General features: G+C 36.0%; 1 protein-coding gene across 2 annotated transcripts; it reads right to left on the reverse strand.

Annotated features, from left to right (window-relative positions):
• Positions 1-13,908: 13,908 nt before the first annotated feature.
• LOC128594314 (immunoglobulin-binding protein 1-like) lies at positions 13,909-14,928 on the reverse strand. Of its 2 annotated transcripts, XM_053603002.1 has the most exons (2): positions 14,444-14,928; positions 13,909-14,167 (listed from the first exon to the last, which is right to left on the reverse strand). In XM_053603002.1, exons 1-2 carry the CDS (start codon positions 14,926-14,928, stop codon positions 13,909-13,911), a joined length of 744 nt encoding a protein of 247 aa, XP_053458977.1. The 2 variants fall into 2 exon arrangements, with proteins under 2 accessions (XP_053458977.1, XP_053458976.1); XM_053603001.1 differs by having other exon boundaries at positions 13,909-14,928.
• Between the last annotated feature and the right edge of the window lie 385 nt (positions 14,929-15,313).

Genomic DNA, 15,313 nt, shown 5'->3' on the forward strand with positions numbered 1-15,313 from the left:
TATTTCCAAATTGCATATACTTAGGGTGCACTTACAACATTCTCTAACAATATCAATGTTTAAAATAAAGTATATGGGTATGACTTAGTTTTGAAAAACTCAGTTGTTTAAAGATCTCTTTTAGCCAGAATGTTATAGCTTAAAATCTGAAGTTGCATAGCAGAGGTAGTGAATTGGTAGTTCAGAAACTGACCTAGATTTACTTCTCAAAGATACTTTCATGAGAAGGAATAAATTGGCTCATGTAAAATAGATTTATAAGATTTTCCCTTATAATACTTTGTTCATGTTGCCAGGGTTTATTTAATTAATTTGTAAATCATATTGAAGCCTTTGACCTTAAATTGTAATGAAAATTCAGACAATTTTACTGTTATGGCGTTTAAAAGAGTTTCTATACGACTCTAGGGGCAAAACAGTTATGAGCAAAGTTACAGTAGGTCACCAACTTGAAGTTAATAAGATTTTCTTATTGTAATTTCTTCTCTATTTAATTTTATTGTCTTAAAATGATTGCATTTTTATATCTATATGTCCTTGTTCCTTGCAATATCAAGTGTAGTTCTGCCCCAGACCTGTTAGACCATGTTTTTCCACTGATTTTCCAGATAGCAGTTCTTCTATAAAGAATCTCCTTGGGTATGAATATAAGGAATTAGAATTTCCATCCAACTTTTACTCCATTGAAAATTATTCAGTCATAGGATAGTTTGGGATAGTTTGGGGTAAGACGGGACCAATGAGTTCTCAAAAGCTTGAGTCTTGACCAAGTGTCCAAAAGAAGAGGGTTGTTTCTTAGTATAGCAATACATTGCAAAGGATAATGTTGCTTCGTGTTAGAAATACACTTTTTTTTTTGTTGGCTTGTTCACTTTTTTAATCCTTCACCCCCTCACCCACACAGCACCAGCCAAGTTTTTTACAAAATACTTAACATTCATTATATTTTTTTCCAGTGTATGTGATTTTTAAATTTATGAGTCATTTTTGCTTTTATTTTAATCTATAACAGAACCTCCAAATTTCTCAATACATTCTTTAAGATATAAATCAAAAAATGTTACCAAAAAATAAAACCCACAACAATAAATTTATATAGAGAACTTACAATAAGAAAATTTATTGACTTCAAGATGGTGACCTATTACAACTTTGCTCATAACTGTTTTTTCCCCAGAGTCATATGGACACTCTTTTAAAAATACTAACATTATAATTGTCTGCATTGGCTTTCTTCTTTTTTTTTTTTGAGACAGAGTCTCACTTTCTCACCCTTAGTAGAGTGCTGTGGCATCACAGCTCACAGCAATCTCCAGCTCTTGGGCTTAGGCGATTCTCTTACCTCAGCCTCCCAAGTAGCTGGGACTACAGGCACCTGCCACAATGCCTGGCTATTTTTTCGTTGCAGTTTGGCCAGGGCTGGGTTTGAACCTGCCACCCTCAGTATATGGGGCCGGCGCCCTGCTCACTGAGCCACAGGTGCCACCCAATTGTCTGCATTTTCATTACAGTTCGAGGCCAAATGTTTCAATATGATTTACAAATTAATTAAATAAACCCTGGTGAAGGCCTGCACTGAGGTAAAAAATTGTTTTATGAAAGTAGTCAGTGGCAAGTAAACCTAGATATGCATTGAAAAACGTCTATTTTTTTTTCCAGAGAGAGAGAAAGACAGAAAATAGAAAAAGAGAAAGAGACAGAAGAGAAAGACAGAAACAGCGAACAAAAGTATTAGGGGTACAGCTGGGACTGAGTAGAAATAAGATGATCCAGGAAGAAAGACCATTTATCAGAGGAGAACTTGTGAAATATACTTTAACTTGAAAGTATAACATCTTAAGGAGGCAATTTGAGAATCTGTAATTGTATGTTTTTAGCTTACTTGAACATTTAATAATTTGTAATGCGTTCTTCACCTGAGAGTAAATACATGTGTGAATTGGGAAAGATCCCGAGTGTGCTATGCTGTAGAAGACATTGCCTCAGGGAAAGAGTGCTGTGGGAGAGGGGAAAGATGAGGGTGTTACCAGCTCAGGGAAACAGTCACCCAAAATGAAAGATGTACTCCACACGAGACATAGTGGTGGGAATTGAACACTAAGGGTAAGGAATCATTGATTCTCCTCTTCACTTTGTATGTCTGAAAGAGATACAGCACAAATGTACTTAAGTCAGTTCAGCTGGAAACCCCCAGGAGTTTTTTTTTTTTTTTTTTGCACTTTTTGGCTGGGGCTGTGTTTGAACTTGCCACCTCCGGCATATCGGTGCCCTACTCCATTCAGCCACAGGTGCCACCCGAAACTTTCTTTTTTTATCCCACGCTTCCCCAAGATGATTCTATGCGTCATATAATAATTGCGTATGTGTTTGTGTTTGCCTTGTATTAATGAAATACTTTGTGAATTTATGAACTTTTGCAGTGCCTGGGTAATATTTCAACATTTGAAAAAATGTGATACATTCATTGTATAAATGACTTGATAAATAATCTTCTGCTTTTCATGTTTTGCAAAACCTGAACACATTCATGAAAACTAGAAGATAGATACCCTAAAACAGTAGAAATTTAACCTCAAGGTATTTATAAACACTGGGGAACAGGGAATTTTAGTACACATTAGATCAACTCCCCAATTCTATTTCCTATCAACTGAACAAAAAGAAAGACAAGATCCATTCAGGAAAGAAAATTGACAAAAATGTAAGAAAAACAAAGCCATAAATATATATTAAAAGTTATTAGCTCAATAAAGATCAGGCTCTTTAACCAATCAGAGATGATCCAAGTTTATTGAGCAAATAAACTTTCAAATAATATATATATATATATTTTTGTGTGTGTGTGACATGTACCTATGTACCCATATGGGTGAGACGCAAATAAACTACCACAAGACTCTATCATCTGCTATTTCTCTGTTGTAGGATGGACGGATAATGGCAAGAAATACCAAGCAGGCTCTTTCTGTCAGCATTTAGCAAAAAATCTGTAACTTTAGCTCACTAGCACTCTAGAAAATCCTGCTGGTATGAGGAGAAAGACAGTTTCTATTATTACCCGCTCCTTATAGAGCAGAGGTCCTCACGAATCTGAAAACTTGCCTAGTGTGACATTGAGAGCAAAAGATATGAACATTGTTTAAGATAACATTACATTTGGTTTCTTCCTACTAAGTAGTCTCCCCTCAGAATTAGAGTCATACAAAAAAAAAAAAAAAAGGAAAAAAAGAATTAGAGTTTTACAATTATGGGTATTGCTGCACACAGATACACACACACACACACACACAAACCACACTCACACGGACCTCAAGTACTTAAAGGTCTTAATCTTAAAATATAGCCAAATCCTAAATCTTGGAGAAATTTTTTTTATTTTAAAGAGCCTTCTCCAAATGCCACTGATAATACGAGATACTACTCCAAATAGCAGGGGTTTTGCTAATAAATTAATAGACCTATGTTAGGTAATTTTGAAGAAATGAATGATAGTTTTTCAACTTGCACCAGCAGGATTTTAATTAAGCCGATTATAGAGATGAGGAAGGAAAAACACAGAAGCATTAATTATGTGCACTAGTCTAGAGTTGCACAAAACTGGAAATGACTTTTGGAATTACCACTGAATTTTCTAATGTTTTAGAAACTAATACCTATGGGTGTACCAAGGAGGGAATAAAGAATGCTTTTCCTACAGGTATAAACATTCTGCCATATAAATTTAAGAGACTGTGATATAAATAGTAGGGTAAGAGAAAAGATTAATACAATAACTTATGTGTTGCATAAAATCCTAATAGGGAAAAAAACAAATCTGAAAAATGAATCTATCTTTAATTTAATCGTCAGTTCATATTGTTTTATCCACTGTAGGGAGCTTCTGAGGTTCATTTAGATTTGACTGTGAATTGCTGATTTCTTTCTCCTATTATCGAGTTGTCATTTTAAAATATAAGCCATAGTTCTTTTATGTACGGGAATGTAGAATTTTCCAGCTTATCATTACAACATTTTTGTTTTATCTTCCTAAACTACAATGTCATTTTTGCTTCTATTAGTTTCTCTTAATTAGAGTAGGCTAATACAATGTTATGACTAATGACAGAAGAAGCTAAAAAGAGATTAATAAGAGCTAGGCTGTCTTTCTGGGTGAAAAAGGCCAATTCCGAACACTCAGAGCATCTATTTTTATGTGTTCCTTGGAGTGTAGGAACATGTAATTCGTTTTTTTTGTTTGTTTGTTTGTTTGCTTTTTGAGACAGAGCTTCACTATGTCATCCTCGGGAGAGTGCTTAAACTCTTGGGCTTAAGCAATTCTCTTGCCTCAGCCTCCCGAGTAGCTGGGACTACAGGTGCCCGCCATAATGCCCAGCTATTTTTTCTTGTTTATTTATTTTTGTTGCAGTTGTTTAGTTGTCCCGGGCTGGATTTAAACCCGCCACCCTCGGTGTATGTGGCTGGCACTGCAACCACTGTGCTACGGGCGCCAAGCCTCCACAACTCAGGCACAGCAGAGAGGCCTTTGTTACTTAAATTTAACAATGTCTTTAAGTGTTCTTCAAATGCATGTTCAGAAGAGGAATGACCACCACCCATTGTGAGAGGGAGAAACACTGGTCATTCTTCATAGACTGTAAATTGCATTAGGTATTTTTAATGTTTTTAATTTTTTATTTTTAATTACTATGAATACATAATAGTTGTGACGATTTATGGAATACGTGTGATATGTTCATACAAATGTAATGACCGAAGCATGGTGATTGTCGTATCCATATAGCAAGTATTTATCATTTATTTGTGTTCTAAATATTCCAAGGCCACTCTTTAGTTATTCTGAAATACATAATAAATTACTGTTAGTTATGGTCACACCACGTGCTACCAAACACTATATTTTATCCCTTCTATCTAACTGCATCCTTGTATGTGTTAATCCTTCCCTCTGACCTCCTCCAATACCCTTCCCAGCCTCTAGAATCCATCATTCTGCTCTGTATCTCCATGAGTTCAATTGTTTTGTTATTTTTTAGTTTCCCAATATTCGTGAGAACATGCAATATTTGTCTTTCTGGGCCTGGCTTATTTGACTGAACATGATGTTTTCTCCTTTCATTCATATTGTTGCAACTGACAGGATTTCATTCTTTTGTTGCTGAATAACATTCTATTGTGTATATACATTATCTTTTCTTTATCTATTATCCATTGACAGATGCTTCAGTTGTTTCCTTATTTGGGCTATTGTGAACAGTGCTGCAATAAACATGGGCATGCAAATATATCTTTAGAACATACTGACATATGTATTTTTTTCCTTTTGGATACATACTTAGTAATAGGATTGCTAGTTTGTATGGTAGTTTTATTTTTAGTGTAAGTAGCATTTGGAACAGTCTCAGGTAGCAACAAGAGGAAAATCCTTTTTTATTTTGAAATCCTGTAATCACTTCACTATGGGTTTCACCAGGGGAGTCTATGTAGAACACCAAATGAGATTTCTGTCCTTTTGCCCTATTATACCCAGCAGGGTTTTAGTCCTGATGATCTAGGCACAGAGTGCATGAAATCGTTTGCCACGGCAAGCAACCTGAGCTTGAGCTGCAGCTCTGCAGAGCAGGTGATCAGCCCCATATGGGAAGCCACCAGCAGCAGTCCTGCTTGTTAGAAGCTAGGATCCCATGGACTGTAGGAAGCATGACTCCTTGTGAAAATTAATAAGGAAAAAAAACATAAAAGAAAAGAAAAATATGCTACCCATCTAATTATTAATAAGTGCTGTCAATTTTAAGACTTAGCATGATTTCGAGGGTGTTCCACTAAGAGAATGTGAAATGTGATCAATTGTTTTTCTTAATATCCTCAGTGAGTGGTTCATATATAAAGATGATGTAACAGAATCCGACTGGGTAGAGGGTAAACAGTACTATACAAGGAAATAGTCAGGTTCTCTTTTTAAGAACTCTCCTAGGGGCAGCACCTGTGGCTCAAGGAGTAGGGCGCTGGCCCCATATACTGGAGGTGGTGGGTTCAAAACTGGCCCCGGCCAAAAACTGCAAAAAAAAAAAAAAAAAAAGAAAGAAAGAAAAAGGAAAGAAAAAGAAATCTATAAAAAGCAAATGGCACCTACCAAAATGAAAAATTGTGAAGCAATTTGAATAGGCAATACTTCTTCCATCTCATATCCTTCTTCACTTACTCCCTAAGCAGCTCTCTTGTAATCAGTGGATATCTTCTTTTTACCGAAATTGCCAGGTACACATTAACATTGAGATGTACCAGCCTAGAATGTTCAGTTCAGTGTTCCTAAATGAGCTAGGTAAAATGTATAAAGATCCACTAGTAACTTGGGAGACACTTCTTGAGTGCTTTATTTTGTGAAATAATGAAATTAATTTATACTTATCAACTCATGATATTTGAACGCATGTATTTTATTTTGGAGAATATGTGTACACATCATAAATCTCAACTGAATAAAAGATCCTGCCTGTGCATCTCTGCCTGATAATATTCAAAGTTTCAACAGGTTGTATAGCTGCAAAAAATAAAAAATGGAAAGTCGGTTTTCGAGAAGGCTTTGCTTAAAACATAAGAATGTTGTAGTTAGGTATTTTATTCACGTTCATATGAAAATAATGCGTATTTTTGGAGATAAAAAGTATACATATACGTACATTAAATTATTCACTGTATTTGTAGCACACATGATCTTACAGTTGAAGCTAACTAAAGAAAACCAAATGGGCCAGCAATCTCTCCTCTGGGTATTTATCCAAAAGACAGCAGGATCGCGAAGAAACAGCAGAACTCCCATGTTCGTTGCAGCACTACTGACACAGCCTGTGTGCCCATCAGTGGATAAAGGAATTGAGAAAATGTGATACATACTGCATACATGTAATGGAATACTATTTAACCTTAAAAAGAAGGAACTATTATATGGAACAGCACAGAAGAGCCTTGAGGACATATGCTAAGGCACACACAAAAAAGTACTGCATGATTCTATTTATATAAGGTACCTGGAATAGTCAAATTTATAGAGACAGAAAGTATAGATTCGTTGCCGAGGAAGTAGGTAGTTGCAATCAACAGGAATAGTTGCAGTTATGTGAGATGAATAATTCCTAGTGATCATTGTACCAGCATAGCGTTTAGGGTTAACGATAGTGTATTGTACAATCAAAAAAATTGTTAGGAAGGTACATCGCACGTTAGGTGTTCTTACCAGGATTTTTTTTTTTAAAGAAAGAAGCAAGCATTGTTTTGTCATTTTTATTTCTAAAGCAGTAAGTGTTGTCTGTTTTCTTTTCTCTGTAAGAATATTTTAAGGAACAGGCATATATACGTTGAATTTTTATTTGATTAAATATGCCAGCTTACTTAAAACCTTTTGCACCTTGTCCTCCCTTCTTAACCGTATCTCCTATAATCAGTGAAAATAGAGTCGATCGGTCAAAATAAATCTGAGAAATCCTTCCATGTAATGCAATTTTTTTAAAAGGTGAGTTAATAAATGATTGACAGAGGGAAAAGAAAAGAACTCACAACTGCCAAAATCCAAATCCAAACAAAACAAAGCATGTGCTTTCTAAATTCACTATTACTCGATTATAAGTCAATGGCATGGAATTTACCTGAATTTCAAAAATGATTAAAATATTTTCTTCAACCTCAAACAGATGACACTGCCAAGAAAAGAACCGACTCGGGCAGCAGTGTGGTTGCACACTACCTCTTCCCACGTCATAGACCCCATTACAGGTATTCATTTTAGGCCATATTGGGCAACCTGGGTAGCCTTTTGAAGTCCCAGTTTTCTCATCTACCACATGGGTGTGACAATGCTCCCCTCAGGTTTCTATGGGGAAACTTGTGGGTGATGCCTAGGCCCCTAAATCATTGTTAGCTCCCTCATCTTTTTCTTCACGTGCTTCAGTTTTATGATATTTAAACCAACTCTGTTATTTAACAGACAAGCACAATCTAGCTTTATTTTTTTTTAAACTAGGAGAGAAAACCAAAGAGTTCTGTGTAGAGTCAATGAATTGACCTCTATAAATAACCAGGCATAGCCCTGAGCACTCACTCAATTAATGTTCATTATACCTTTGTCTTTGTAATTTTCCAAATTAGAAAGGATAGGGTCTTTCTGTCATGCAGGAAGGATCCAGGTGGTGTTCATTTTTTTCTTTCCTTCCTCTAACTATAAGGGTTGAGATTTAAATTTTCCTTTTTTTTTTTTTTTTTCAAGTTCCCAGTATATAAGAGAGCGTGTGTAAGGCTTTTGGCTGCAGGATACAAAGGGTGGAGTTGTCTGTGTGTCTTGGGCAATTTTTTTTTTGAAGTTTTTTTTTTTTTTTGCCGGGGCTGGGTTTGAACCCGCCACCTCTGGCATATGGGGCCAGTGCCCTACCCCTTTGAGCCACAGGCGCCACGTGTGTCTTGGCATTTTTATCTTCATGCTGTTGTGTGAGATGGCATAATTCCCTTCCATGTTCCCCCACCATCCAAATGCCATCAGTGTAAATAAACTACATGCAGGCTACAAAGGGGGGAAAATAGGAAATTCAATTTTTTTCTACAGATAGCAAGTCCTTTGTGACATCCATGTATTTATTTATTTTTATTTAGATTTTTTTTCTTTTGTAAGGATAGAATGCATTCTGTTTCTTCCTCATCAGACATGTAAAGAAGCTGAGAACTTTGATGCCCCAGTTTTACAGACTTGCCCATTGGATAGAGGTTTTCATAGAGCTAAGGAGGCCTGGATGCATGCAGGTTTCGTAGATTATCAATACATTTAGAAATGAAAAGACGAAGATCAGCAGCTTTCATGACTGTACTAAAACATCCGATGAAGCAGACAAAGGAAAGGCAACTTTACCCTACCCATCCAGTGTAAAAGGAAATCAAATCATAAGGATCATCGAGCACTTAACAGCTATGATGAAATATTCTATTCAGGTGTAATTTGAAAAAAAGCCAGTTATAAATCATTCTTATAATGCTGCTGAAGAGCTCCAAAATAAAATCAGTGTAATTTCCAGGTGATTTTAACAAAAGGCTTTTCATAAATGAGAAGTGACACTTCAGAATTTATGTCATAAGATCTTTAGAAAATATTCTAACATTTTCATGCTTCCATATTCGATATTTGTTTAATTATCCATCCTGCCCTATCCTCCTTAGGAAAGGAGGGGACAGGAGAAGTATTTTAGGAACTCTTTACTAAAGCAAATATCAATCCTTTATACCCGTTTTCATCCCAGAGTTAAGTACCTCAGCTGATCTGAAACACAGATCTTTGGAAGCACAGAGATGCATCATTTCTTTCTTCTGTTATTCAGAAAGGACTAGAAAACACGATGAGGATTACACTGTTTGCATGACAATCAAGAATGATAATAAGTGAAAATGTCTGAAGGATTTTGATAACTCCATCCATTATTTACTGCAACAAACAAGCAAATAGACAAAAATCATAATGAGCATTTATTGAATTTTTACAATGTATTAGTCATTGTGTGAAGTATTATTTTATTTAAATAACCCTACTACAATGTCCCTGTGAAGTAAGTACTATCATTATTCTCCTTTTACAGATGAGAGAACTGTTTTATACCAATAGCAAATAGTACATTGAGAAGTACAGGATCTTTTATGACCATAACTTAGAGGACCCAAATGTCAACGATTTCAGTTGTGACAGGACCATCCCCTATGGGGATATTTTGGAAAATAGTGTAATGGTATTCTATTTTAGTTTGGGATATTTGGGTTTCTTTTTATGAAATATTTGGGTAGGAGGCTGCTGTATTTAACTGATGAAGGAAAGAATGTTAAGTATCTTACAAGGTGTGAGACCACTATACCCAGGAAAAAATTACCCCATATGTAAGTAGACATTCATAGACATGAATAAAAAATCTATATATAATGATGAGTGTAGAACCAAACTACTTGAGATTACTTGTGCAGGGATTAAATAAGCATTGAATTTTCCTGGTATGCAGTTATACCTGTGTTTTTTTTTTTTTAATTTTAACAAGTGTCATTCACTGTTTATACTAAAAAATACCATGTTTGAATTGTGATTGGATTATGTTAAATCTATACCAATTTGAAAAGAATTGATACCTGAATAATAGCCTGTCTTCCAAATATTGAAAGCTCTATACTTTCCATTTTTCTTAACCATTGTTTTATGATATTAAAACATAATTAAAACATAAATCTTACACATAATTTTTAATATTTAATCTTTTTGTGAATGCTTTAATTACTATTTTAAAATATCAATTTCTAATTCTTTGTTATTCATATATAGAAAGAAAACTGGTTTTTCTATTTTGGTGTTATATTCTGCAATTTTTGTAAATTCTTTGGTATTTTCTATGGAGATATTTGTGCCTCCTACAAATAAAGGTAGTTTATTTTTTCCTTCAAATCTGTATTCTTTAGTCTGTTAATATATTAAATGTTTGCCTTATTCATACAGTGCTAAAACCTCTTTGCAATTGACATTCTTACTTTGCTTCCAATTTTGAGACAAAGACGTTTGGCTTTATATTATTGCTTATAATATTAGCTGTTGGTTTTTTGAGGAAGCACTTTACTCGGTTGAGGAAGTCGCTCTTTATTCTTATTTATGAACATTTTTATACTGAATGGAACTTGAATTTTGTAAATTTTTTTTCCTGCATATATTGTGCTGTTTATATGCTTTTTCTTTTCTGGTCTGCGATATGGTAAAATTCATAACTGATTGTTATTGTTTTATACATTTTACAATCCTCTAAAAAAATCCCACTTGGTCATGGTATATTTTCCTTTTTACATACTGTTGAATAAGGTTTGAGAATATTTGACTAAGAAATTTTCTATCTTTGTTCATTAGGAATATTTTTCTATAGTTTCCTTTCCTTAAGATATCCTTTTTTTGGTTTAAGTATGAGGATAATTTTTCAACTCATAAAATAAGTTGAAAATATCTCATCCTTATCTTTTATCAGGAAGTTTCTATGTTCAATTGGTTTTATTCCTTCCTTACACTTTTGGCAGACTTTGTCTATTAGGCAAGTATTCTAAACATTTTTTTTTTTCAGAAAGTTTTAACTACAAATTATTTTCTGTAATAGACCATGTAATTCAGGTTATCACCTTCTTATTGAACAAATGTTTTTGTGTCTCAAAGTATTCTATCAAGTTGTTTAATTTATTGCATTTTTTAATGATATACCCAAATTTTCCTTTCAATGCTTATGAGATCTGTAGTGATCATTTCTTCATTCTGAAATCTACGGTTTATGGCCTCCCTCATGTTTTCTTATCAGCCTAGTTTGAGATTAATGATTTCATGAATCCTTTCAAACAACTTTTGAAAGGATTGTTTTAAACAATTTTTCTCTATTGTTTTTATTTTTCTATTTGTGCTATTATAGTTGTTATTTCTTCTTTCTGAAAGCTTTGAATTTTATTTTCTGTCTTTTTCCTCTATAGATTTAAAGTTCTAATTAAATACTAATGTGAGTATTTAATATGTACAATTCCAGTTCCACTAGGTTGATGTAAGCTCATTAGAGCTAATTTCTTCCACTAATTACATCTAAAAAATTCTGGACAAAATTCAAATAGCAGCTATGCCAAAAATTCTGGAAAGTTGATAAAAACAGAAATATTTTGAAGAGTAGTCAAAACTTTATTAATTTTTATTTTCCCCATTTCCCTCATGGCTTATCTTATAGGTGGGACTCAGCCACGGAGCTGAGGAAAATCAGTAGCTTTGGCAGCCAAACTTGAATAAAGTCCTTGTTTAGTATTCATTATGAAATTTTCTGGCCAAAGAAATCAGAGAAATGTAAAATACAGCCAGAGTGTATATATGAACATGTGTGTGTACTATGAGGTATGGTGGGAATTCCATAAAAGAGAAACCTAGATTATAAGTGGACTATTTAGTATATGAATTCTGTATGTGAATCTGCACAAATATTGGACTCATCCCTGAGCTTATCAGACATGATAAAATCAAAAATTATTATAACAAGTATTTTAAGAAATAGTATAATATTGAAACAACATTGGAAATCTCAAGCTATTCCCTTAATGGCATGTGTGAGGGGCAGATACAACTCGACTAACGTTAAGTTTGAAAATACAGTTGATGGGCTTAGTGCTAAGGCTCGTGTCTGTAACCTTAGCACTCTGGCAGGGTGAGGAGAGCGAACTGTCCCAGCTCAGGAGTGTGAAACCAGCCTGAATAAGCGTGAGACACTGTCTCTACTAAAAATAGAGAACACACAAACAAACAAACAATACAGGCACAGTGGCACATGCCTATACTCCCAGCCAGCTACTTGGGTAGCTTGCAATTGACATTCGGGAGTCAGAGGCAAGAGGATTGCTCAATTCTGAGAATTTGAGGTTGCTGTAAGCTATGACACCATGCTACTCTCTAGCCAGAGTGACACAGTAAGACTGTCTCAAACAAACAAACAAAAAAAAGTCATTTTTTGTCCAACTCTATGGAGTTGATTGCCTAATGAAATAACAACAACAATAACAAATTAACATTTTTACTAGGTTTATAACAAGATCAAGCATGTACATAATTGTCCAAGATATAATCCAAAATTACATTACATATTTAGAACCAGGAGGCAGTGTGACTAATTTTCAAAGGAAATAAAAATCAATGTTAACCATGAACAACAACTTTAAAGCTATTACTACTACAATTATGCTTTATGAGGTCAAGTTAAAAACTTAGGAAGGGAATGGAAATACAGAAATTCCCAGGAGAGAAGAGAAACTAAAAAAGTACCTAATAAAAAGACCAAGTAAAATTTCCATAATTTTATAGATAGAACAATAGATATTATCATGAAGAATGGAAAGAAAAATATTTCAATATTTAACATTTAAAATATTTAAATAAATGAACAGATCATCAGGCACCCAATAGTACATTATTAAAAGGTTATAATATATATTAGAGTCTCAGAAAGAAAGAAAATTGAGGCAAAAACAATTTGGAGAAATAAATTCAAATTTGGTGAAGAACATAAATTTACAAATTCAGTAAATTTGAAAAAAAACCACCTCTAGAAACATCGTATCAAGCTTATGAAAAAAATCAAAAAAGAATCTTGAAAACAGCAAGACATAACTGACAGCATTTCTTAACCCTACAACTATTGAAACTCCTGATATATTCATGAAGTTATTCCCATTTCCAGCATAACATTTAGCATATTAATCAGAGTTATGTTTAAATTTCCTGTCAGATAGTTTTAATGCCTAATTTATCTCTGGGTCTGGTTCCATGGACTGGTTTATCTCCTGACAATAGGTAATTATTTTCTTGCAGTATTCATGTTGTGTATTTTTTGACTGACAGACTTTGTATATAAAAGAACAACAGAGATGCAGGGAAACAATATTTACACATAGAAATATGCATCAATATTATGTCAGATTGTCAGTACGGGAGATGTGTCAATTTAGTTAGAAGCTGAGCAGGCTGGGTTCTATTAATAGTATTGTTTTAATTAGTTGTGCTACTCTATACAGGTTCACTTAATAGGAGGGACTTTTATTTTTTAAAGAGAATTCATACAGCCATTGATTATACAGAGCCATTTCTCAGTGCTTTTTGCACGTAAGAAATTGGACTACACCATGATGAGGAGAATAATACCAAAACCAGATTGCTGGCTCATCATCTAGGCGTACAAATACACACTTAATTATTTGACGCTTTATTCAATACAAAAAAGATTTCAGCCTCTTTACTTTCGTTGTACACAGCTAAAGCAGGAGCCCAGGAAGCGGAAAACTGCTACACAGTTTTCCTTGGTGAGAAGGATGAGGGCCTGGTAGTCCTGTGGTGTTGTGGGAAGATTATCCCATGTTTTGTCGGTTGCCGTAGCCCCTTGGATGGGTGTCCTTCCAGTCGTCCCATTCCCGAGCTCTGTGGAGTGTTTGGTCATCATCGTCTTCTTCCTTTTGTTCTTGTTCTTCCTGTTGCTGGGCTGCTCTTCCGAACTCTGATGTTGTCATGGCTGTTCCCTGATCCGGTAATGCTCCACATTTCTGATGCTGATCATACCAGTCACTCACTGTCATGGATGCCAGGCTTGGATAACCAGCTCCAAATACTTTGGCTTGAGCCCTGTTTCGAGTGAGAATAAAGGGTTTCACTGGAGGCCTCTCCTGGAGAGATGAGTGAGAAGTTGATGCCTCTTTTGAAGAATCTTTTTCTCTCAGGATCATTATTTCCTGGTCAATGCTCTCAATCTCTTCAATGCAGATACTAATCCACCTCCGGAGGTAAAGGAGGTAATATTCTCGAACACACTCATCATCTGCTCGACCAATTTCCACAGCAGATTTCAGTGCAGACAACCTCTGCTCCACCTCCTTCTTCTGCCTGTATCTCTCTATTTTAGCCTGTCTTTGAGATGCCATACCAACGAGGCTAGGACAGGCGACGGAGGAACCAGCAGGGTTATTCTCAGCGGAGTTGCTCTTGGTTTGGGGCAGCTCAAACTCTGCCACGTGATAGTAATGGCACTGAGTTAAGAAGTTTATAAAGTGTTCTCGAGCTAGCTGCAAATGATCTAGACGTTTGCTGGGGTCGACTTGCCTCATGGTGAGAGCTCCTTGAAACGCTGGCACCATCAGGTACCTCAGGTCTGTGGAAGCAATCTCGTCCAAGTCCTCATTTCGGCTGAACAAGTCGAGCTGCGATAACATTTCGGCAGCCTTCTGAAGAAGGTCCAGTCCCTTGGACACCTTGTCCTGGACTAGCCGGGAGCCGGTGGGTTCGGTCGCTGCTTCCACTTCTTCCAGCAGCTGCCTGCCGGTTTCGAAGAGGTCGGGGAGCCGCGGCAGCACCCGCTTGTCTTCGCCAGCTGCCATCTTGCGGGAGGCAGGAACCCGGAAGACGACTCCACAGGGCTCAAACCCGTCCAGCCTGAGGCCGCCGCTTCCTCCTGTCAGAGTGAGCCTGAGGCGCCCGGCGACCTGCGGCGCTCGCGTCTGGCCTCCGCGTTGCCGGCGTTGCAGGAGTCCGGGTAGGGCTGTTTCACAATAGAAGTCTCGCGACGTTCTTGTCCTGTCCCGGCCGTAGAGCCCCGTCTCTTCTCACTCGCCGTCAGCCTCCTGTCAGGGGAGAAGATTGCTCTTTGGGCTTGGATTTTTTTTAGCGTTTCTGCCTCTTCCCACATCATAATAAACTCTGGCTTTTTTATGTGGATTTCTCGACAGCAAATCTTTTTTGCCCTCCCTTCTGAAGGTTGCAAAC

Source organism: Nycticebus coucang, chromosome 9 (genome assembly GCF_027406575.1).
Source record: "Nycticebus coucang isolate mNycCou1 chromosome 9, mNycCou1.pri, whole genome shotgun sequence".
NCBI classification, from domain to species: Eukaryota; Metazoa; Chordata; class Mammalia; order Primates; family Lorisidae; genus Nycticebus; species Nycticebus coucang.